At 40.7% G+C, this 22,816-nt stretch overlaps 1 protein-coding gene across 3 annotated transcripts in view; it reads left to right on the forward strand.

Annotated features, from left to right (window-relative positions):
- CNTN3 (contactin 3) overlaps positions 1–22,816 on the forward strand; it is a 423,344-nt gene that overhangs the window by 315,063 nt on the left and 85,465 nt on the right. For all 3 annotated transcript variants that reach the window (XM_051851466.3, XM_089305416.1, XM_008260940.5), the window contains 6 exons: positions 3,931–4,134; positions 5,209–5,311; positions 5,822–6,006; positions 9,691–9,827; positions 10,682–10,811; positions 13,305–13,455. In XM_051851466.3, coding sequence (XP_051707426.1) covers positions 3,931–4,134; positions 5,209–5,311; positions 5,822–6,006; positions 9,691–9,827; positions 10,682–10,811; positions 13,305–13,455 — 910 coding nt within the window. The remainder of the gene's footprint in view (positions 1–3,930; positions 4,135–5,208; positions 5,312–5,821; positions 6,007–9,690; positions 9,828–10,681; positions 10,812–13,304; positions 13,456–22,816) is intronic.

Raw genomic sequence — 22,816 nt, forward strand, 5'->3', positions numbered from 1 at the left:
TGCCTGGTTTTGAGTCCCATATACTCTTTGAATCTACATTCCTGCCAATGCACATCTGCACACCAGTGCAGCAGGTGACAACTCCAATAGTTGAGTCCCTGCAACACACACTCTTTCACTCTGCCTTCAAGTAAATAAAAACCAAATCTTATAAAGAAAAAGAGAGGTGGGGCCGGCGCTGTGGCGTAGTTGGCTGAGCCTCTGCCTGCAGCGCTGGCATCTCATATAGGCGATGGTTCATGTCCTGACTGCTACTCTTCTGATCCAGCTCTCTGCTGTGGCCTGGGAAAGCAGTAGAGGATAGCCCAAGTGTTTGGGCCCCTGTGCCTGCATGGGAGACCTGGAAGAAGCTCCTGGCTTCAGGCTTTGGATCAGTCAAGCCCCGGCCTTTGTGGCCAATTGTGGAGTGAACCAGCAGATGAAACACCTTTCTTTCTGTCTCTCCCTCTCTCTGTCTGGGATTCTACACCTCAAATAAATAAATAAAAATCTTTTTAAAAAAGAGATAGAGAGAGAAGAAATACTATTAATGAAGTCATACAGCCTATCTTGTTTTGTGTTGAGTATTTTATTTATTTGAAAAGCAGAGAGAACAGACAGGGAGAGAGACAGAGAGAATATGTGATGTGAGCCATTACCAGCTACTTCTCAGGGTCTGAGATAGCAGAAGCTGGAGTCAGGAGTAGAGCTGGATCTCAAATTCCAGCACTCTGACCTAGGACACAAGTATCCCAAGTGCATGTTAACCACTAGGGCCAACACCTGCTGCCTTGAACGTTTTTTAATCGAAATGACATTGGTGATACTGATTCCACGTTTTTGCTTGGAGTTATTGCCCATAAATCTCATTGTGAAGTCACCAGATTTTAGATTTCCTTACTCTGAATCTGAACTGTTTCTATCAGCTATTCCATTTTAACTGTAAATGAGTTTGATTGACTTATTTCCTAACTCCCAGCTAAGAGCCACTTAAATTGGGGAGCAGTAGAAGTTTTAATCTGGTGAATAAAAGGAGGGGGGCAGCCATGTGCATCTCATTTGTAGGACACTGTGGAAAGCAGAGTAAGATTTCTTCAAGGCCGGCGCCGCGGCTCACTAGGCTAATCCTCCGCCTAGCGGCGCCGGCACACCGGGTTCTAGTCCCAGTCGGGGCGCCGGATTCTGTCCCGGTTGCCCCTCTTCCAGGCCAGCCCTCTGCTGTGGCCAGGGAGTGCAGTGGAGGATGGCCCAAGTGCTTGGGCCCTGCACCCCATGGGAGACCAGGATTGTCGCTCCCCCTCTTCGTGGAGGAGCAACACTAAGCCCTGCCTAGGCTTCATATCCGAGTCAGGTTTCCTATCCGAGTCACGGCACCATTATGTCGCTCCCCCTCTTCGTGGAGGAACGACACAGGACCCTGCGCTGTTCTTTCGTCTGCTCGGCCCTCCCCGGGTTTGCTGCTGGTTCTTCCCGGGTTGGCTACTATCCCTTCCACCTCCGTGGAAGGGCAGTTCCCCCTGGCCACATTCCCCACTTCCGCAGGGGAGCGGCACACCGCCGGCCGGCTTTCTCGGGGGCTGCACGGGTTCCCTTAGATGTTCCCCATAGATGTTCCCGATGCATGCCGTCTCTCTCCTCCTTTATAGTCCTCCTCCGCCAATCCCAACTCGGCTGCCCACACGCCGAGTACGCTGCTCTCCTCCAATCAGGAGCAAGTCCTACAGTTTATTAGTTGAACTGGAGGCAGCTGTGCGGAAGCTGTTTACTTCTCTCCCAGCGCCATATTGTGGGAGAGCAGATGCATAGAATAAGTCCTAATTCGAGTAACTTAGTCTAGTCCGGATTGCTCCCCACAAGGATAAGTACCTGGCTCCTGGCTCCTGCCATCGGATCAGCGCGGTGCGCCGGCCGCAGCGCGCCGGTCGCGGCGGCCATTGGAGGGTGAACCAACGGCAAAAGGAAGACCTTTCTCTCTGTCTCTCTCTCTCACTGTCCACTCTGCCTGTCAAAAAAAAAAAAAAAAAAAAAAAAAAAAAAAAAAAAAAAAAAAAGATTTCTTCAAAGCAAAGCGAGGTTTTGGAGACTGGGAATGTTGGGGTGGGACCGGATGGTTAGAGCAGCAGGAAGACCCCAGAGGCTGTTGCTGTAACAGCTGCCAGTTTTAACAACTTCAGAACAAAGTCAGCCTACCTGATCAGCATTATTTTCCTCTGTGGTTTATTTAGTAATATTACAAGAGAAAAGCCTCCTTAGGGTGTGCAAGAGGCTTACCGTGGAGTGAATGTTTAAGTCACATTTGTTTTCACACAAACAACTTTAGCTGACAGTACCTCCTATATAACTATTTGAAATGTCATGAAAGACTTTCTACCTAAAGATACCATCATGTAAAGGCCACTTTAAGGCTAAAAGTCAGTGTTTCTGAATGCATGTATAATTTGTGGGGGGTTTGCTGATCTTGTTATTCGAACTTGCATAATGGGTGGGAATCTGTCACCTTTCATTTCCATGGGGTATCTCTCATGCACTTCACTGCAGCTGGGATGTTGTAATCCCTGCTTATCCAAGTGTTCCCCTGTCCTTTAAGCCTTTCTTTCAGTTGTGGAAGAATGTAACCTTTCGCTCCTCTGAAAGGCATAGTCACTCTCATCCACCCCTCGCATGTCATCTCATTGGCATTTACATGTTGATTTATTCTACCTGTCTACCAAACAGAATGACCCTTTACCGTTGCACTTGAAATATGTTTGAATTTGTGCATTAAATGTATTCTGATTCCATATGTTTTCCAAAAGTTCTTTGGCAAAGCATTATTACTACAGTAATGAACCAACACAGTAAGATTAATGCTATTGTAAATGGAAAAAGAGCCAAGGAAAGAAGGAAGCCAGCAAACCAACCGCAGTCATGTGCTTAAATATCAACTTGGCTCTGAACACTCTTGGCATCCAGAATGAAGCAGCATTGTGTCATTTAGCCTTCATTATCCCACAGGAAAGGAACAGTGGGTCCTTCGGAGAAAGCTAATTTCCCAGAAAACTCTCATATTGGACTTTACGGAGAAGAATCTGCAGCATAATTCTAGGCATAATTAACACAACACATGTTTATTAAGGACCTATTAAGTGTCTGGATGTTTCATTTCACTGATTCAGAGGGAGAGTAGAGCAGATGGAGTAAAAATTAAAATCACTTACTTACCAAGTGGTAGGAAGACAGACAAGTGAATAGATGCTTGGTGATGACTGGTTTGATTGGAATGAGCTTGATGTTGTACTGTATAGGAGCACGAGCCCAAGCTGGGAAGATTAGGAAGATATCTCCAGGGAGGTGATTCCTGATGTGCGACCCAAAGTTTCAGAGCTATTTGGAAGTTATCTCAGCAGAATGGGGTTTGGTGTTGCAAAGGGAGGAACCCGAGAAGACAGCAAGACAAGGGGCTTTGCCAGCCCCAGAGCAGCAGCTTTGGCAGGCCCCCTGGGAGTAAGATACAGCATGGGCTTCGTAGAAACAAGGGTAGTAGGCAGGGCCTTGCCCTTGGCGGGCTCACATTCAACTTAAGTGGTTTTGCATTACTCCTGAGAAGTTGTAGAAAGTTTGATGGCAGGCATGGCCATGGTGAGATTGGCAACTGAAAGATCAGAGACTACGAAGCGTGGATACAAAGTACAAGGAAGGGAGCCAGGAAAGTCTGTAAGGAGGTTGGTGGAGCGCGGATAATGATGGCTGTGATAATGATGCTCCCATAGGAATGTTAATCATCAGAGTCCTCTGGGATCCAAAGAAGGAACGCAGAACCACCTCCCATGGCCGCTTCTCCCATGACCTGCAGCACAAACACTCCACATCTCGTTCAGCGTGAAGGTTCTTTTGTCTCCAGCATTTCTTATGTACAGTGAAAAACTTCCTTATCTAATAATGAAATATTCTTTCCCTCCTCAAAAACTTTAGAACTCTCCTATGCCTGGATCTTCAATGAGTACCCCTCGTTTGTTGAAGAAGATAGTCGGAGATTTGTCTCTCAAGAGACAGGGCACCTGTACATAGCGAAGGTGGAGCCGTCCGACGTGGGGAATTACACGTGTGTGGTGACAAGCACGGTGACAAACGCCAGAGTACTAGGCTCGCCGACTCCATTGGTGCTGCGGTCTGATGGTATGGAATGTTTCAGTGTGTTATTCTGAGTGGCAGTGGTGCAGTGACTGCGAGCAAAACAACTGGGAAAATGTCAACAAGTGTATCTTGAAGAATTGTCACTTTTTTTTTTTTTTTGGAACAAAGACATGTATGCAAAAACATTTATGAACACTGATGAAAATGCTTCCCTAAACTACAAGTCCTTATACCTAGGGCTTACCAAGTTTCCTGCTTTTCCGGCACCAGTGTCCAATGGAAATGAGGAGCCCCTGGCTCAGAAAGTGTTAGAAATTTTCCAGAGTGACAGCAGAGGATTAAGCCAAGCCTGAGACTTTCTGAGCCTGGAGCTCAGTTGCATTTCCATGAAGTCACCTGTCCTGACTTTTGCCAGCTTGAGGTTTGCAAAGGCTCTGGCTATTTTGTTATAGGCTAAAAAGCATCGCTAAAAAAATCCTTAGAGAGAAAAATCTGTTTCATCAATAGCTTGATGGCTGTTTAAGGGAAGTCGGTGATCTGCAGAGGCACCCGATTTGTAAGCCTGAGTAGATGACCCACTTACACAAAACCGTATCTGAAACGGCGTGATGCCATGACCGCAAAGTATCAAAGCACGTCTTTACAGTCAGTTGTAATTGAATTTGACCTTTCCCATTCGTTAAGTCACCATTTCTTGACCCTGGGGAGCCTTTTAACAGGTTTAAGATTGGTGCCTCTGCTACCAAGGTACCATTAAATAAATTCCCAGCCATAATTTTTGTTCCTTTGGAAATTTCAGGAAGCCATAATACATCATATATTTCAATTTGACTAGAAATGTTCAAATGGAATATGAAATTTCCTAAGCCTCTCATTTTACATAACATGAAAGACGTAGTAGTTTTCTCAGAACTGCTCTATACCAAATGACATGAATCAGCTAATCTAAGCACTTGTACGGGTGTTTGCCTGTTTGACCCAGGGTAGCACTGGTGAATAAGGTAAAACACTGGAAGAAGGTGGTTCAACATAGAGCAAAGGCAAGTTTTATTTAAGAAAAACAAAGCAATTCCAAAGGCAACATTGATGCTATTAACTTTGTATTGTGATTTACAGGTGTGATGGGTGAATACGAACCCAAAATAGAAGTTCAGTTTTCAGAAACTCTTCCAGCTGCTAAAGGTTCAACTGTGAAATTGGAATGTTTTGCCCTTGGAAAGTGAGTTTTATAATATTTACTGCTATGTGCTGAGGTATTAGGTTGCTGTAAGAGATCAGGGTGATTTTCGACAGACTCTTCTTATTGTCTAAAATTTATTTTCACTTGGAAGCAAAAGAAAAATTCAACACAGGGAAAGTGCACATATAAAATTTGGTTTGAACCTTTAAAGTTAACTTGGAGAAAATTACTATGCTTGCCTAATTCCAGAAACTCAATTGGTATTATTTTTCTTTTTCTCGTTCACTTGTATTCTAATACAGTGAGCAAGGCTACAGGCTTTCTTCTCTAAAGCATGAATTGACACAAGAAAATGCGTTGTTTATTTTCTTAAATTGTCAACTTAATGAGTTAAATCTTTGCATAAAGTTTATGTAATTTACAACTGGATGCGGGATTCTGTGTTTGAAAACGTGTATCTCTTTCTCTGTCTCCACGTAAGTTTTTCGCTTTTGTCAGATCCAAGAGGCTTCCAGAGAACAACAAACAGCTTGATAATTTTTCTCTTAGTCCTGTTCCTCAGATTAACTGGAGAAGAAGTGATGGGCTACCCTTTTCCAGCAAAATTAAATTGAGGAAGTTCAATGGTGTGCTTGAAATTCCCAACTTCCAGCAGGAAGACACGGGCTCCTATGAGTGCATTGCTGAGAACTCAAGAGGGAAGAACGTTGCTAGGGGACGTCTCACTTACTATGGTGAGCATCCACCCGGGGAAATTCGGATTTGTCACTGCTGCACCCTTGTCTATAAAATACCGTGGTTGTTGTTGCAGGGCGTTGGAGATGAGAGCAGAATCACAGTGTTCCACTCATGCTCTTCTGCCTTTGTTATTCTGTTAAAGAAGCATCAAGGGAATTAATAAAATGTTGCAATGAAGTTAGAGAAAGGATATGTCCCTTTCTGTTTTAAAATGATCCATATGACAATGATATAACTCATATTTTTCCTAAAAATGCCCTTTCACACATGTAGGCATGCTCAAGAGAAATCTCTTTTCTGTCTGTCCTTTCCTCTGGAAAGGGTGATTTTATATCTTTCTTTATTACCTTTGCCAAGCAAACAAGACTCTACTGGGAAATGTTGCAACCACGGCATGAAACAAACCACATAAACTCAGGATCTTGTTGAGTTCTTCAGCGTTATTCTATCTCTGCCATTAATGTATCTCTACTCCATTTGCCCCGTTAATTTGTAATTACATTTATTTGATGTAATGCTCAATTTGGGCACAGAGAGAATAATAATATTACCTTTATGCAGAATCTATTTGTATGGAACATTAGATTGTCTTTTTTTTTTTTTTTGCAAAATTTGTTTTCAGATTCCTCTTAAAAAATGCACTAGGTTTTTGATGAAAACATAATGTAGAAAGAATAAATGTATGATTGTACAAAATGCAACTGTAAAAAATATGAAAATGCAAGCTAAGTGAATCTGTGTTTGTAGTTCAGTCTGTGGAAACATTGTAAAACTAGTGGGAAATCACTACTTTTGAGAAAAGCAAATTACATTTTATTCTGTTTATTTTAAATAAATATTATTTTAAACTGGAGATTAAAATGGTTTGTTAAGCAGGCTTGTGTAGCCTACAGAAATGTTGCAGAAAGGAAAACATTTACAAAGACAAGTATTAAAAATTATAGGGCTTATTTATGACCCTTCTCAAAAATTTGAAGTCTGCAAGTATATTATTTTCTGATAAGATTGACACATGTTATGTTATTGTAAGATTTTAGGATCTGCCAGGAACAAAATGGTAGCATGGTTTAATTACATGAGTCACTCGGTTTGAGGCCCTCCCATCTTGTTAGGTGATTAGTTTAAGAATATTCTGTACTGAAGTTACTCAGGCATCAAGGGTAATGAGTGGTGAGATGGAATACAAATGCGGTGGGGGTTGATTCCTTAACCCAGGTGGCTGTACAGCTGTGAATCCCCCTCCAAGCAAATAACCTTTGCTGATACCCTGGCTTAGTTGTGTTTTTTTTTTTTTTTTTTAAACAACCACTATCTGATGCAGGGTAAGATGTTGCCATTATAAGAAAAAGCAGGAAATGCCAACTGTCTTAATGTTTCAGTAGGAATGATTTAGCTCTATTCATCAGCAACCCTGCCCCAATAACAAATGGCTGTATGCCCCATATGATGAGAAATACAAAGCTTAAATTGACATGCAAATGCATCATCAGCCTTGGCTGTTTTTCTGTGATTTTTTTCTTCCATTGTCAGTCTTGCTCCTTTCTCTGCGTGTTAATCTCCATTATGTTCACAAAATGGTTGCCACCATTGACCAGCACAGCAATCATTCATCTTTTTCCAAAACATCCAGCACTCCCCTCCTCAAATTCCATTGGCTACATGTTCATTCCTACATAAACTACTGTTGAGGAGGAATTAGATCAGGTGATTTAAGAGCCTCCCTTTGGGAGAGAAAATAAGGTCAAATTTCCATAGAGTTCATGGACGATATGAGGGGATGGAAAAGAAGATGGAAGAATGGAAAATTGGAATTATTTAAGGAATGAAGAGGAGAGGAAATGAATACAGAATAGACATGCAACAGCATCTGCTATACTTAGAAAGGAGGTAGACTACTGTGGGTAATCTGTTATGTTCCTGAGAAATAAATCAGAAATTAATGACATGGAGAATTTTATGAAAGTTACCCTACAGTTGCAACTCAAGACTAGTATATTCAATAGATGTTATGCAGTTCTGTTTATCTGCTCTGGTATTGCATTTGAAAAACAATCTGATAAGATACCTCATGCCCTATGATGACATAAGAGGAGAAATCACCATTAATGTGGCAATTGCAGTCTCAGGGTTGACTTAGTCCCACAAATTACCCTCCCATTTGGAGGGAAAGAGTATTAGTGTGGGCAGCTCATGGAAGTTCTTGCCAGGAAGTCAGGTCTCCCGTCAAAGGCTCATGTGTGAGTCTATTTGTGGCCTCTGTCTGTCTCAGGCTGGTAATTCCTGGAAGAAGAAAGTGTGTTTTAATATAAAGTGGAGAGAAGTGATTTGAGACTGAACTACTCTTCATACTGGGCAAGTAGTTTATATATGAAAAAAACACAAAGCAAAGCATAGACCTGTGCATTTTCTGTCAGAGCTAAATAGCCATAGTTTCATTTCAATTTCATTTGCAAAAAAGCAATTTTATGAGCTAGAAATGGAAAGACGAATCGTCCCATGGTTGCAATTAAATAGAAATAGATAAACTGTTTCTCCATATGGAGGATGCAAATGTGGCTCACACAGCACACATCACATGCATAATGCAATGTGAAGCCAGTAAGACATCTCACCTCCTGGTTTTGGATCTGAAACACAAGCTGAGACTTGGCTGAATGTACTGTGTATATTGAGTGACTTTCATTCTAAGTGCTATGTTACTTTCATCTATAAAAAAGAGTTTTCCAACTATCTTCTGAAACATAAGTGAGAATGATTAATCTTGATCCAGCTGATTTGCATACATAATTTAGCGTTGCATCCATTACTTATTTGTCTGGTAAAAAAATCATGTGATTCAAATTAAGCCAATTTATCCATTTTTTCCTACCTTAATTTTAATTCAGCCAAAGGTTCCTAAGATGCTCAGTGGTTTGTTTCTCATTGATAGTTATTTCTAATTTGAGAGATATATGTTGTCCTCAAGCATAGGTAAGTTTCTCTTCTGTGGATGTTAATTTTTAGTTCATAATTAAGACCAATATTTGCTGTCAGTCACTTATTAAGTTGTCATTGATTGAGCTCTCCTGATTGACAAATACACTTGTAAAAGAAAAATCAATTCTGTGTACCTGCATTGCTGTCTATTAATAGACATCTATAGAATGTAACACAGTGTTTGGAATTTTTAAAATGGACAACTTAGTTAATTTGGCCTAGGAAAAGATAAATTGCAACACCCATCCTCAAATATACAAGTGTTTCGTTGGTTTACTTACTTAATACTTAGCAAGTTAAATATAATTCTGGGGCTAGGCATTTGTGTAGCAGTTAAGACACTGCATGGGTCATCCACATCGCATATCAGAGTAACTGGTTGGAGTCTCGGCTCCTCTGTTTCTGCTCCAGCTTCCTGGTACTGTGCACTCCGGGAGGCAGCAGATGATATAGTCAAGTACTCGGGTCTGTGCCACCCAATGGGAGACCTGCATGGACTTCTTCCTCTTAGCTTCAGCCTGGCCATTTTGGGCATTTGGGGAGTGAACCATTGGATGAAAGATATCTGTATATCTGTCTCTCTCTCTCTAGTTTCTATGATGATTTTATTCCTCACAGCCTTCTGTCCACTCAGACTTCACTGGCTAGAGATTTGTTCTTTACTAGCTAAGTTGTTTGAATTCCCTTTCTTTTTACCACTACAGCAAAGCCTCATTGGGTTCAACTCATCAGGGATGTGGAAATAGCAGTTGAGGACAACCTGCACTGGGAATGTCGGGCGAGTGGTAAGCCCAAGCCCTCCTACCGATGGCTGAAAAATGGAGAAGCTCTGGTGCTAGAGGTGAGGAAAATGTGCCTGGGTAGCCCCTCGCCCCCATGTGAACACTCCACTCACTGTTGGGTTTGCACACTTTCATCTGCATCCAACGAGTGGGAATGGGGGACAAAATATAAAATCGAGATCCTGGTCGGCCAATGAGGAGATCTTGTCAACACTGCAATTCTTTGACAAAGGTGATTTTCTGAGTTTAGTACATAAAATAATACACTATGTTTTAAGCACTGAAATTAGAGAAAGGTTTGCTTTAATCAAATGTAGAATACAATTTTGTTTTCCTGTAGACAACTTGATGTTACCTCTAGAGAATAAATGCATCTGTTATTTGGTTATTTTGTTACCTGAGTTGCTGTTCTCTCAACCACTTTCCTCCTCAAGCCATGTAATTTATGCTATTTTTCTGTGTATGCAATCAACTGTATTTCTTTAAATTTATATACATAACCTTTCATACATCCTGTAAGCCCTAGTGAGTATATATTTCCCAGAATCCTTTTTAATGCACAGAATTAATTTATTGTGTTTTTAATCTGCATTATTCTTTAAAATGGTTAAAACCTTTGCAATTGAAATCCAAGGTATATTTGAAAGTCTGACCTCCTGCTTTGTTATTTATTTTACTGATGTACTTTTGGACTGAATGACGTTTCTTCCTATTTCCAGTGCGTGGCTGTTTTGCTAAGTCACTCTTTCACATTTCAAAGAAGGAAAAGGTTAAATTTCAGGTCAGGTGGCCTCTAATACCCTGAGGAAAATGCAGGAGGTTTCTGTCCGATTGAAATGATAGGCAGTGGTGTTCATTTTCCCTCTAAAATGGTTTATTTGTTTATATGCAAGACATTTTTGTTATCATCTAGGAGAGAATACAGATAGAAAATGGTGCCCTCACAATATCAAACCTAAACGTGACAGACTCTGGCATGTTCCAGTGCATAGCAGAAAACAAACATGGTCTCGTCTATTCCAGTGCTGAACTCAAGGTTGTCGGTAAGACTGTTTTTGTCTGAATTTTTGTCTTAAATTCTCCATTGTTGCCAAAAGCAAAAGCAGTTACTTTTAATACTAGGTTCCTACAGCTAATAACATCTGAACTGTTACAACATAATTATTCAGGGTTTCTAATCAAGGCATACATTTTAATGATTTCTAAGGAAAAGCAACAATTGTGTAACCAAAATTATGGTTGAAAGCTGAGTCAAACAACAGGAAGAAGGTGTTGGGCTAATGTTTTTAATATTATGATATTAAAATATGACATAATATGACACAGTAAACCATGACTTTTAGGAGAATAAGTGGTTTTGGAGTTCTTTGTGGCTGGTTCATAAAAATAAATTCCACATTTTGAATCAATCATTTTTGATTGAGAAGGAGTTGCTTTTGTCTTTAGTAACCCTGTTGGAAGCTCAAGCAGTGTGCATGCCTAAGCCTTAATTAACCAAGGCTCCCGTAGTCGAAATTATTGAATTATCTTCTACTTCATGCACTGTAGGTATAAAAGAAGAAAGAATATGTGATACCATGTTTAGGACAGCTGTCTAGAAGGACACTTACATTGCAAATGAATGCAAACCCAACCAAAATGGCATAACGTAAGAGTGGGAGGGTGGGAGAGAAAAACGGGAAGGAACAAACTCCTGGGTCAGGGTCATTAACATGGGCATTTTTTTTTTTTTTTTTTGGATATGAGCATGACATGATTCAGGGCTCAAGTACCATTGCCATTACCAGGCTGTCTGATGTTTCACCACCATCAGTAAAGTGAAAGAAAGATGGCTTTCTTAAACACTCTCATGGAAATAGCAGCCGTCTGTCTCACTGTACCCATGTGGTCGGGTTTGGGTCAGTTCCCACCACTGACTCCATGAATATGACCAGCAGGTTATAAAGCTCTGATTAATCTAACTCAGTAATTCTCAACTGGAGACAATTTTGATCCCAGAAATATTTGGAAATGTCTGGAGTTTTTTTTTTTTTTTTTTTAATTTTAGATTAATAGGTAATTCTTACACACTTTTAGGAGTACAGCACAACTTTTTGATACAGTACACATAGCTTACACTGACTGCACCAGCACACCAGGCTTTCTGGAGACATTTTGGCTTGTCAAGTTTGGGATGAGGACGCTCGTTATTATTATCATCTTGAGGGTAGAGACCAGAGAGGCTGCAGATACCCTGCTGTCTTCTCAGAGTGGGTGACTTTCCAGGCCAGATTGCTTAAGGGAAAGTGAAACTCTCCACCCTGGTGCCTACAATTGGAAAGCAGCATCTGTACCAGGAGGGCTGGCCTGGGAAGGGAACCTCACCAGCTGAAAAGCTGGCTCCTGTGGTCCAGGAGCAAAAAGCAGCACAGGAAGGCAAAAGGCGAAGTCACACACAAGTTCAAAATTGCAGCACCGCTCTAGTCTTGAAGTAAAATAACCTGGTGAGCTGTAGCCCATTCATCTTTAAAGTGGGTGGATTCATACTTCTCTAGGAAACCCACGAGTAGGCTTATTGCATAGGAAGAATGCAAGATGTTTAAGAAATGTACTTCAAAGAGGTTTCTTGTTTCAGCACAGCTGCTTCAGTTGCTTAATTTGAAGGCCGACAACCTCTAGAAAGTATGTCTTCTTTGCCATACTTTTACATATGAATGTATCTCGCTATAAAAAATATATTCACTGGGATTTTGCCCTAAAACCAGAGTTTCAGAAATTAAGGGAAATGCACTAGGCTCCTGTTTTCCAAGTTCACAGTAAAAGGAAGAGCAGTTTTCTGGTTAACATATCATTTTGGTCTAATGATATATTATTTTTTTACTTGACTATTCAGGTATTTTTGCAGGATTGTGATTTTATGCATTTTTTTACAAATTATAATATTTAATGTCATATGAGTATTAATTAATCTAATCTAATCTAATTGGTGTATTACATTGTCTTCCTCAACTTAAAAGTTGAACCTAAACATATGAAAATGTTCCAATGGAACTTGATAAATTTGTGTAAGTGAGAATGTTAATTTAGTACTCAGCATATATTCTGAAAGCATTTGCTTGGGAAAGCTAAGTGCCAGGCGCTGTGCCAAGTCCAGTGCCCTCAGGGTCAACAGAGACACCAACCCCATGCCTGCATTCATGGAACTAACTTTTAAAAATATTCAGTGTTACGTGTTTTCCTTTCACTTAATAAACTCATGACTAAGATATTTTAAATCTTAACAGTAAGTACTAAAAGTTTCCAAGTAAATAATTTTCTCAAGATTTAGAACTTGCCAGAAAACATTAGTGCAAGTTATGTTTTTAGCCTTAAAATCCTATGTGTGGTATGCTGTAAATCAAATAAAGTGAGCACTGACACCTTGCATATCAAGAGAACTTTATAAATGGTTATAAAGTCAACCTTTGAAATTTATAGGAATTTTAAAAATGATCCAGCTCTCATTAAATCAATGATCAAATTTTCATTCTTTCTCTCTCCTCTCTCTTCTTTTTTAGCCTCTGCTCCAGACTTTTCAAAGAATCCAATGAAAAAGTTGGTTCAGGTGCAGGTGGGCAGCGTGGTCAACTTGGATTGTAAACCCAGAGCCTCCCCCAGGGCTCTGTCTTCCTGGAAGAGAGGAGATACGATGGTGCAGGAACATGACAGGTATTGGGTGCTCCCAGAGGATGGGAGTTGGCCTTCTCTGCACTTGGTATAGTGATGTTGACAAAGGTCTTCAGTGTGAAATAAAATGAAAGAGCGTTCCGGTAGCATGAGAGCTATTTAAGACTCAAAATGAGAATCCTTTAATTCTGTAATAGTCTCATTATGATCGTAGTCAGTTTAAAAATAGACATACACCTACCTAACTTCTTCCCACGTGGAATATCTTAGCAAGACATTTCTCCCTCAATTTCCTGGGAAGACTCACCCAGAATATTAGATGAATGTCAGCCCCAGATGCAGGCCCAGTGTCCCAGAACAATGAAGAGAAGATGATATGATGACAACACATGCTGAAGAAAAGCCAGTATTGCTCTTATGTTATACTGAGATAATTTAGTGTTGGGTTAGCAAAGGCTTTCCTAGTTTCCTGGTTATTACACTACTATTGAAGTGAAGAAGCAGAAAGGGGCTTAGTTCAAAGCACGGATTCTGTAGCCAGACTGCTTAGGTTCAAGTCCTCGTTCTGCCTTTGCTAGCTTGATAAGATTGCTTAATCTTTCTATGCCTCACGTCCTTGTTTGTTAATGGAGAGGGTGATAATAGTTGATGCTTCATGTTGAGTAATATTATGCAGATTAAATACATAAATATTCATAAAGAACTTGGATCAATACCTGCCAGAGAGTATGTGTTTGTATTGACTGTGTTGCTATTTATTGAGTACTTAGTACACGTCAGGTATTATTCTCAGAATGTGTGATAAGCAGAGTAGTGGCCCATGTCTTCATCCTGGAAACCTGTGACTGTGCTACATTACATGGCGAAATGTAAATGAAGTTGGTGGTGAAATTAAGGTTGCTCATAGTTGACTTGAAAGTAAGGATATTAATCCAGATTATCTAGGTGAACCCAAAGTATTATCCAAGCCCCTACAATAGAAAGCAGAAGGCCAAAGGGTGGGTCAGAGACACGCTGAACAGAGAAGAAATAGGAGAGAGTTGAAGCATGAGAATGAACTTGATGTGTGTTGATGGTTTTGAAGATGGTAGATGGAGCCGCCAATAAGAGAAACAGGGACCTCAGTCCCCTAAGCACAGGAACTGAATCCTCCCCACAGTCTGAATGAGCATGAACTATTCTGAAAGATTGCAGCCTTGCCAGTTGGGTTCAGCTCAGACCTGCACTGGACTCCTGATTTTCACAACTGTAAGACAACAGACCTATATTGCTTAAGCCACTACATTTGGGATTATTTGATATAGCAACAATAGAAAACCTAATCCAGAGCTCTATGTCAATGATCTCCTTTAAACATCTCAGCAGCTAATGAGAAAACAAGGCTTAAAGAGATGATATAATTTGCCTAATGTCCCACAGCTAGGATTTAAAACCATGTCTCTTTGACTCTAGGATATGACCACTAAGTTTTTCAGGGTCACCTCTTGTGCAGGGAGTCCAGAATTTTAGAGGTGATCTTTGGGGTCATGGAATCTCAAATTACGTCTTGGAAAGGAGAGGAAATGCAAACAATAAAACCTTAAGTTAAGCAATGAGGGTTTGCTTTTCTAAAAATCACAGAGTCATATAACAAACAACCAAGTTGAACCACTTTTAGATTAGAGGCCCTAAGGAACTTTGATATGAGTTGATTCTGACAACACAGTCTTCAATTCTGCCAGTGTTTAATGGAAGACACCTTCATTAAAAGGCAGGCATAGCAGAATGACAAGGCAGAATTGTGAACTGAGTGTTTAGATATAATCCAGAGAAATGCTAGGCCACACAGAATGGATTTCCAGAATAGGCAGTTAATTAGTGATTTGAAGTTTGATTTTGTAAACCAAGTTAAACAAGTATAGGCTTGTGATGCAAACTGGTTAATTTTGGCTATGCTGGAATTAGGACTTCCTGTAAGTACTCCTTATATTTTGTGTTAAAAAATTAAATAATTTTGACTGTATCCAGAAATTAAATAATAATAATTTCCCAAGGACTTTAGTCACCTGTCCTTACTGTAGTCCATAAAGTAAGCATAGCCTTTTAATCTTCATCTGAAAAGATTAGAAAATCAGAAGGCTTCGTGAAAGGCCTACAAGGTGAGATTTAACCCAACCTTTTGGTGGTGCAGGAAAAAGAGTGTAAGTCCCAGAGTCTATCCTGGAAATTCTTTTTTTTAAATTTTTTAAATTTTATTTTAACTTTTATTTGATAAATATAAATTTCCAAAGTACAGCTTTTGGATTATAGTGGTCCCCCCCCACCCATAACTTCCCTCCTACCCGCAACCCTCCCATCTCCCGCTCCCTCTCCCATTCCATCCACATCAAGATTCATTTTCAATTATCTTTATATCAATTTAGTATATATTAAGTAAAGATTTAGTATATATTTAGTATATTTAGTATATATCAAGTAAAGTAAGATCAATTTAGCATATATTAAGTAAAGATTTCAACAGTTTGCACCCACACAAAAGCACAAAGTGTAAAGTACTGTTTGAGTATTAGTTATAGCATTAATTCACATTGTACAACACGTTAAGGACAGAGATCCTACATGGGGAGTAAGTGCACAGTGACTCCTGTTGTTGACTTAACAATTGACACTCTTGTTTATGGTGTCAGTAATCAACCTAGGCTCTTACCATGAGTTGCCAAGGCTATGGAAGCCTTTTGAGTTTGCGGACATTGATCTTATTTAGACAAGGTCATAGTCAAAGTGGAAGTTCTCTCCTCCCTTCAGAGAAAGGTACCTCCTTCTTTGATGGCCCGTTCTTTTCACTGGGATCTCACTCGCAGAGATCTTTTCATTTAGGGTTGGTTTTTGTGTTTGTGTGTTTTTTTTGTTTTTTTTTGTTTGTTTGTTTGTTTTGTTTTGTTTTGTTTTGTTTTTCCCACCAGAGTGTCTTGGCTTTTCCTGGAAATTCTTATTTGGGCAAAAAGTACTTTGGTGACATTATTCAGTCAACTATGGAAAATTCTGAACCTTATTTACTCCATAAAATAAAGTAAACTTTACTCCATACTTTATTACACTGTGGATATAAATTAAGCATTTAACATAGCACCTGATATTTACTAATCAGTAAATAAAGTTGTGCTAGGAGACTTCATGGAAAACAGGAAATTAAAAGATGAATGTGTAGTGCAAAAAATTTGAAATCCATGCACCATTTTTCAAAATATTTTCCATGACCGTTGGGGAAGACCTCCCATATTACAATGAAAATGAAAAGTACAGTGGCTGAAGAAGATGGAAGTTTTGGGTGTGGGAGCTGCATGTTGCTTGGTTGGTTGGTCTCTGAAGGGCTCTCAAAGGCCTCTCCTGACTCCACGGTCATCAGACTTCCGGTCCTGCTGTCCTGCTGCCCCGCCCTCCTGGCCTCATGAGCAGAGACGGCTGCTTGAGTTTTAGCCTCCCATTGACATCTGAGCCAACAGCAAGGAGGAGAGTAGAAATAAGGCTGCACTTTCTCCCTTTTAAGGGATTTCCCGAGAAGTCCCCTACAACGTCTTCCCTCATACCTTACAGATAAGAAATCAGTGAGGAGCTTGTTTTTAAGGAGAAAGGGGAAAATGATTGCTACTCCAGCAGTGCCTCATGGTGATAAAAGTTAGTTCTCTGCCACTTTAAGGCCAAATGAGTCTGCACTGTGTTTGTATTTTAATATTTCCTCATTGGAAACTAAGGAAACTTTGATTTGAAGAAAGACTTAAAAAGAAGCAGTGCATACAGCACATAGAAGAAGAGGGTTCATGGGATTGCAATTAGGATTTTATTTTTCCTCTTTGGACAGCAGAAACACAGATGAGCCAGGGCCTTGATGCTCAGGGAAAAGACTGCTAGAGGCAATTATGGAACAAGTTGCAGATCTGAATCTTCTCCAAGTTCACGGGTAATTAAAGTGGCCACAGTCAACACTTGGCAATGGAAACCCCATATCCATTCCTCTTGACATGGTCTGCAGGCAGCAGCCAAATCAGGAAAACAAGTTAAATGGCAGATTTATTGTGATTTTTCGGTCACAGACTCTTCCAACCTTAAAAATGCAGATTCAAATCTCATTTCAGGGACAGATTAATTCACTGATGCACTTGAAAATATAAGGAAAAACAAAATGTTTTGATGGAGTATTTATGACAAGATTTGGAGACCATTTCATTTTTTAGTTTGAGTTTTGTTTTGTTTTTGGTAGTTGAACTTGAGTTTGTCTATCAGTAAGAAACTTCAGATAACAAAGAAAGCTTTCTCCAGCCTGGTATGGCTATTATTGATAGCAAATACATTTTGTCTAGGTCAGTCTTCTTCTCTATAGAGTATTATTCAGTGCCTAAATCAGAAGCAAAAATTTGAGGATTAAATATATCTTCTTAAACATTGTGTAAAGTGATACATATATCTACGATGTAAATCATATAATGCATTTGAATGATTGTGATCTACCTGTTTTGTAAGTTTTTGTTCCAATGCAATAACAGCTTTGCAGCTATGGATCAGCCATGGTAACTGGATCTAAGTCAGAGAGACACTTAAATTACAGAACTGGTTTTGAACAAATGAGAGTCGTTGCTTTCAAGTATGGAAGGCATTTCAAGCGAAGGGATACTGCCCAACAGAAGTCTTAGAAACACTGCGCTGAGTGGGTACCAAGCTTTATAGTGGTTCCTGGGCTCTTACAATTAAGTTCCCATTCATTCATTTGAAAATGCTTTGAGTACTTACTATCTGCTAGGCACTAGGTACTATTTTTTTTAAATTGGAGAAGTCCACCCCAATGTTTATTACTGTCATGGTATACAGACAGATAATACAGAGAAGTTACGATGAAACTCAATTGGCAAAGTTCAGAATGTCCAGAAATCACCTGGGAAGGCTACATTTACAACATTAGGATCAGAGTAAGCTTTCTGGTGAATGAATTATCTATAAAGCAAGACTTAAAAGGTGACAAGGGTTTGCTGGAGAAGAATACTCCAGGGAGAAGCCACAGTGTATATGAAGGCCCAGAGGCAAAGCATGGTATGGGAAATGGATAATCCACTCAGACCGCTCTCACTAAATACCTTAGCCTTCATGATTAAGTAGTAGGAATTTGTTTCACCAAGTTCTAGAGTCTAGAATGTCTACAGTCAAGATATTAGGAGATTTGGAGTGGTAGAAGGGGCAAGGTGCCTTTCTTGTACCTTTTTATAAGGGCCCTAATCCCATACAACACAATCACTTCCCAAAAGTTCCACCTTTTAATGCCACCACAGTGGGGATTAGATTTCAACATGAATTTGGGGGGCTCTATTCAGCCCATTGCAGGTGTTTGGGAACCTGGACACCTCCAGTGTAAAACGCTGTGAGAGGGGGCATCTGGAGGGGCTAAGGTGGCAGAGAAAAGCATGGATCTTACTGTCTGTGACAGCAGAAACCAAATTACGGAGCTGGGACTTTAATCCATAGATACAGTGACACCAAAGAATCAAATCAAACTAGCAGAGTTACAACAAGATCAGATTTGTGTTAAAAAAAAAAAAAAAAAAGAAAAAGGCCATCATGGCAGAGGAAGGTTTGGAGTGACAGGAGCACTGGAGGCTAGAATTCCAAATAGCAGTGACCCAGCCATCCAAGCAAGCCAGTGTTTTAAGCAAGAGAAGGTTTTGTTTTGTTTTGCTTTTTTTTTTTTAAGATAAATCTGATCTTGGTTTATTTTATTTATTTGAAAGGCAGAGCCCCAGGCAGGAGGTGGGGGTAGGGAAGCAGAGATAGATTTTACATCCATTAATTTACTCCCCAAATGGCCATAACGGCCGACACTTGGTCAGGCTGAAGCTTCATCTGCATCTCCCATGTGGATGCAGGGGCCCAAGGACTTGGGCCATCCCCTGCTGCTTTCCCAGATTCATTGGCAGGGAGCCAGACCACAGGAGGAGCACATGGGATACTACTGCGGGCAGCAGCTCAGCTTGCTTTTCCACAACACCAGCCCTGCAAGAGTGTTATAGCCTGAACTAAAGAAAGTCACCATGAATGGAGAGACGCCTGGTATAGTTCGAGAAGTTAAATCAGTAGGACCCAGTAACTGATTATATTCAAGATCTCAAGAGAAGTCAAGGATGATGGCTGGATTTCTGAATTAGGTATCCAGGTGCCTGAAAGACCTATTCAGCGTGTCAGGAAATCTTACAAGAAGGGCAACAGTGAGGGCAAATATGCTAGGTTCCATTTGACATTAGGTGACTTCAAAGTGTCTGCCAAAACATCAACTGGGGGTGAAAAAATTTTTATTTTAAAGATTTATTTATTTATTTGAAAGGCAGAGTTACACTCAGGGAGGAGAGAGAGAGGGAGAGAGAGAGAGAAGAGAGAGGTCTTCCATCCACTGGCTCACTCCCCAATTGGCTGCAGCAGCTGGAGCTGCACCCATCTGAAGCCAGGAGCCAGGAGCTTCCTCTGGGTCTTCCACACATGTGTAGGGGCCCAAGGACTTGGGCCATCCTCCACTGCTTTCCCAGGCCACAACAGAGGCCCGGATTGGGTTTCAATCTGGCACTCCAACCAGCACCCATATGGGATGCCAGCACTGCAGATGGCAGCCTCACCCACTATGCCATAGCACCAGCCCCGGGGTGAGAAACTGACACAGCAGTTAAGACACTAGTTGAGTTGCCTGCATTTCATACATGAATGCCTGGGTTCAAGTCCTAGCTTCCTTGGAGACAACAAGTAATGACTCCAGTGCTTGGGTCCTTGATACAAACACAGGAGACCCAAATTGAGTTCCAGGTGCCTGGTTTTGGTCTGGTCTAGCCCTGGCTTTTGTGGTTATTTGAGAAGTAAGCCAGTGGCAGAAGATTATTTCCCTCCCTCCCTCTCTCTCTCTCTCTATGTCTCTCCAAATAAATAAAATTTAAAAAAAAAATCTTCTTAAAGGGAAAGCCCCTGGATATATGTATGCCTAGCAGAGGTTGACTATATGAATTTGGCACTTTGGAGAAAAGCCCTAATGGCCCCAGATCACTTACCTGTGATTCTGAGAATGGCAACCTGTGCTTCTTCAAAGCCATGGCTGCAAATGTCTGGGAAGATAGAGATTGTTAAATGGTAGAGAGTATACTTCTTAGCTTGGAAGCTCAGGGACACTCAAGTGAAATGTAGAGAACAGTTTGTATGCTCTCATTTAGTAAAGCTGACCTTAAATCACCCAGTGCTCAAGTATTCTGTGCTTCGAAAGTACTTGCATTCAGCATTGAGTACATTTTGGGTTTATTTTGTTGGTATTTGTGTCACGCAATATTGGGTAAAGTTATTGCACTTTTTCTCCCAGCAGGAAGCAGGTGATCTGAAGAAACAGAACTGTTCTGCCCTTTTGAGCATCGAATAGTATTTCACTAGGTGTTAAAGTTTTAGTACTGTTCCACTCTTTTGTTCACTTAAATCCACGTTTTCAAATATGACCAATTAAAAGTGTTTTCTTTTGTTTCCTTTAAGCAAACTAAAATGAAAAAAGACCCTTGAGAATCAGCCCAGGCATAGTTTACACGACCGAATAGCCCGTTGGCATATTTTAAAGAATGTTTACTTTTTTCTCTATCATTTAGGGGTACTTAAAACACATTAGCCAATTATTTTAAAAAATAGGAGCTTTCGTTTGAGTGCTGTTGCTTATAATAGTAAATATTTTATTGCTATAGCCTCAGTTCAGAAGAGTCAAAGAATGGCCCATTACTTCTAATTAAACACATTAAAATGGTTTCACATGTTCTCTGCAGCATTTAATACTATGGAAATATAAATGCTTTGAAGAGAAAGAAATGTCAAAGATTTTTTTTCCAACTATGAATAGTTAAAATCCAGACAGTGTTTTTAAACCATATTATTAGCCAATTCTAAAAGTACTTTTTGCAGATAATTAGAAGCTGTCTTTAAAATGCCATGGATATTATATAACATATGATTCTACATTATTGCAAAAGGCACAGCTTTAAGTACAGTAACCAGTGGTCACTGCTTAGCAGGGCCTGGGAGACAGGAAGAACTTGAATCTCCTGTTGAGGGACTGTCCTATCTCTTCATTGTGACCAGAGTTGTGTGACTTTTGTAAAAACTCACAGAAATTACACCAAAATGGATGAATTATTCTGTACATAGTCATACTTTGATTTTTTTAAATTATATGCCGTTTACGTTCATCTCATCCTGATTTGACGAATAGCTCCAGAAATGCACCCAACATGTTGCTTCTGCCTTTTGTGAAACATCGAGTCACTGGACGGGACTCGGAAGCAGAAGCCACTCTTTGGCCAGCAGCCACATCAGTGCTGCCGGAGCCAGGGTCATGGCATTGCTGTCATTGCCACTGCCAGGGGTCCATCCTCACTTCTGTAGTGATGCATCCAGCAGGTCTGCTAGGAGCACTTCCTCTTGGCCGAATATCCCATCTCCACCTGCTCCCCATCCCCTCACTCTGGTTCCTCTCTTAGCAAAGTGGAGTCTGTTTCTCTTCTTCGTGTTCCAAATGCTGCTCCCTTCCCTGTCATTTTCCAGTACCCCACCGCCTACCCTTTCACCCACCCAGCCAACAAGCTCTACCGTTTCCCACTCCGTCCACAGCCTGCCCATTAAAACACCCATTCCCTCATGACTCAGACAGGTGTGGGAGCTCAGTGAGTTTCAGTTAATCTACCCTAACCTGTGCAACTCATCTGCTCTCAGATACCAGCTAATCCTTTATTCCTGGACCTGAACAACCTGTAGCATGTTGTAGCATGAGGGAAAATTTCATTTACCACATGGGATGGTGCCATTTTCAGGACTCCGTATGAGTTGATTAGAGATGGATGTCCCTGATCTTACCTGGAGCAAAGGCATTCCATGTTGTCGACAAATTTGTCATAGAACCTTTGTACCGTGCCCAGGCCTGGGAATACATAGACGAATCCGAAACATCAAGAGTCCTTAAGGAACCCACTGTTTTTTGAGACTGAGGGAAAGTAAGCCATGAATTATAGCGGGGTAGACTATCTAAATTAAACTGGTACATTTTTTTTAAAAGAAAACCGGGGACAAGTATTTGGCACAGTGCTTAGGAAGTTGCTTGGGGTGCCTGCGTTCCATATCATTGTCTGGTTCAAGTGCAGGCTTCCAGCTTCCTGCTTCCTGCTTATGTACATCCTGAGAGGCAGCAGGTGTTGGCTTAAATTTTTGCTTTCCCACCATCCACGTGGGAGACGTAGATTGAATCCTGGGCTCCTGGCTTCACCCTGGTCTAGCCCTGGCAGTTGCGGGAGGGCATTTGGGATGTGAACCAAAGCGTATAAATTTCTCTGTCTCTGCCTTTCAAATAAAATGAAGATAAATAACTAAAGGAAAGTTT

The sequence above is a fragment of the Oryctolagus cuniculus genome, chromosome 10 (assembly GCF_051225735.1).
Source record: "Oryctolagus cuniculus isolate XC-2025 breed Fujian yellow rabbit chromosome 10, ASM5122573v1, whole genome shotgun sequence".
Lineage (NCBI taxonomy): Eukaryota > Metazoa > Chordata > Mammalia > Lagomorpha > Leporidae > Oryctolagus > Oryctolagus cuniculus.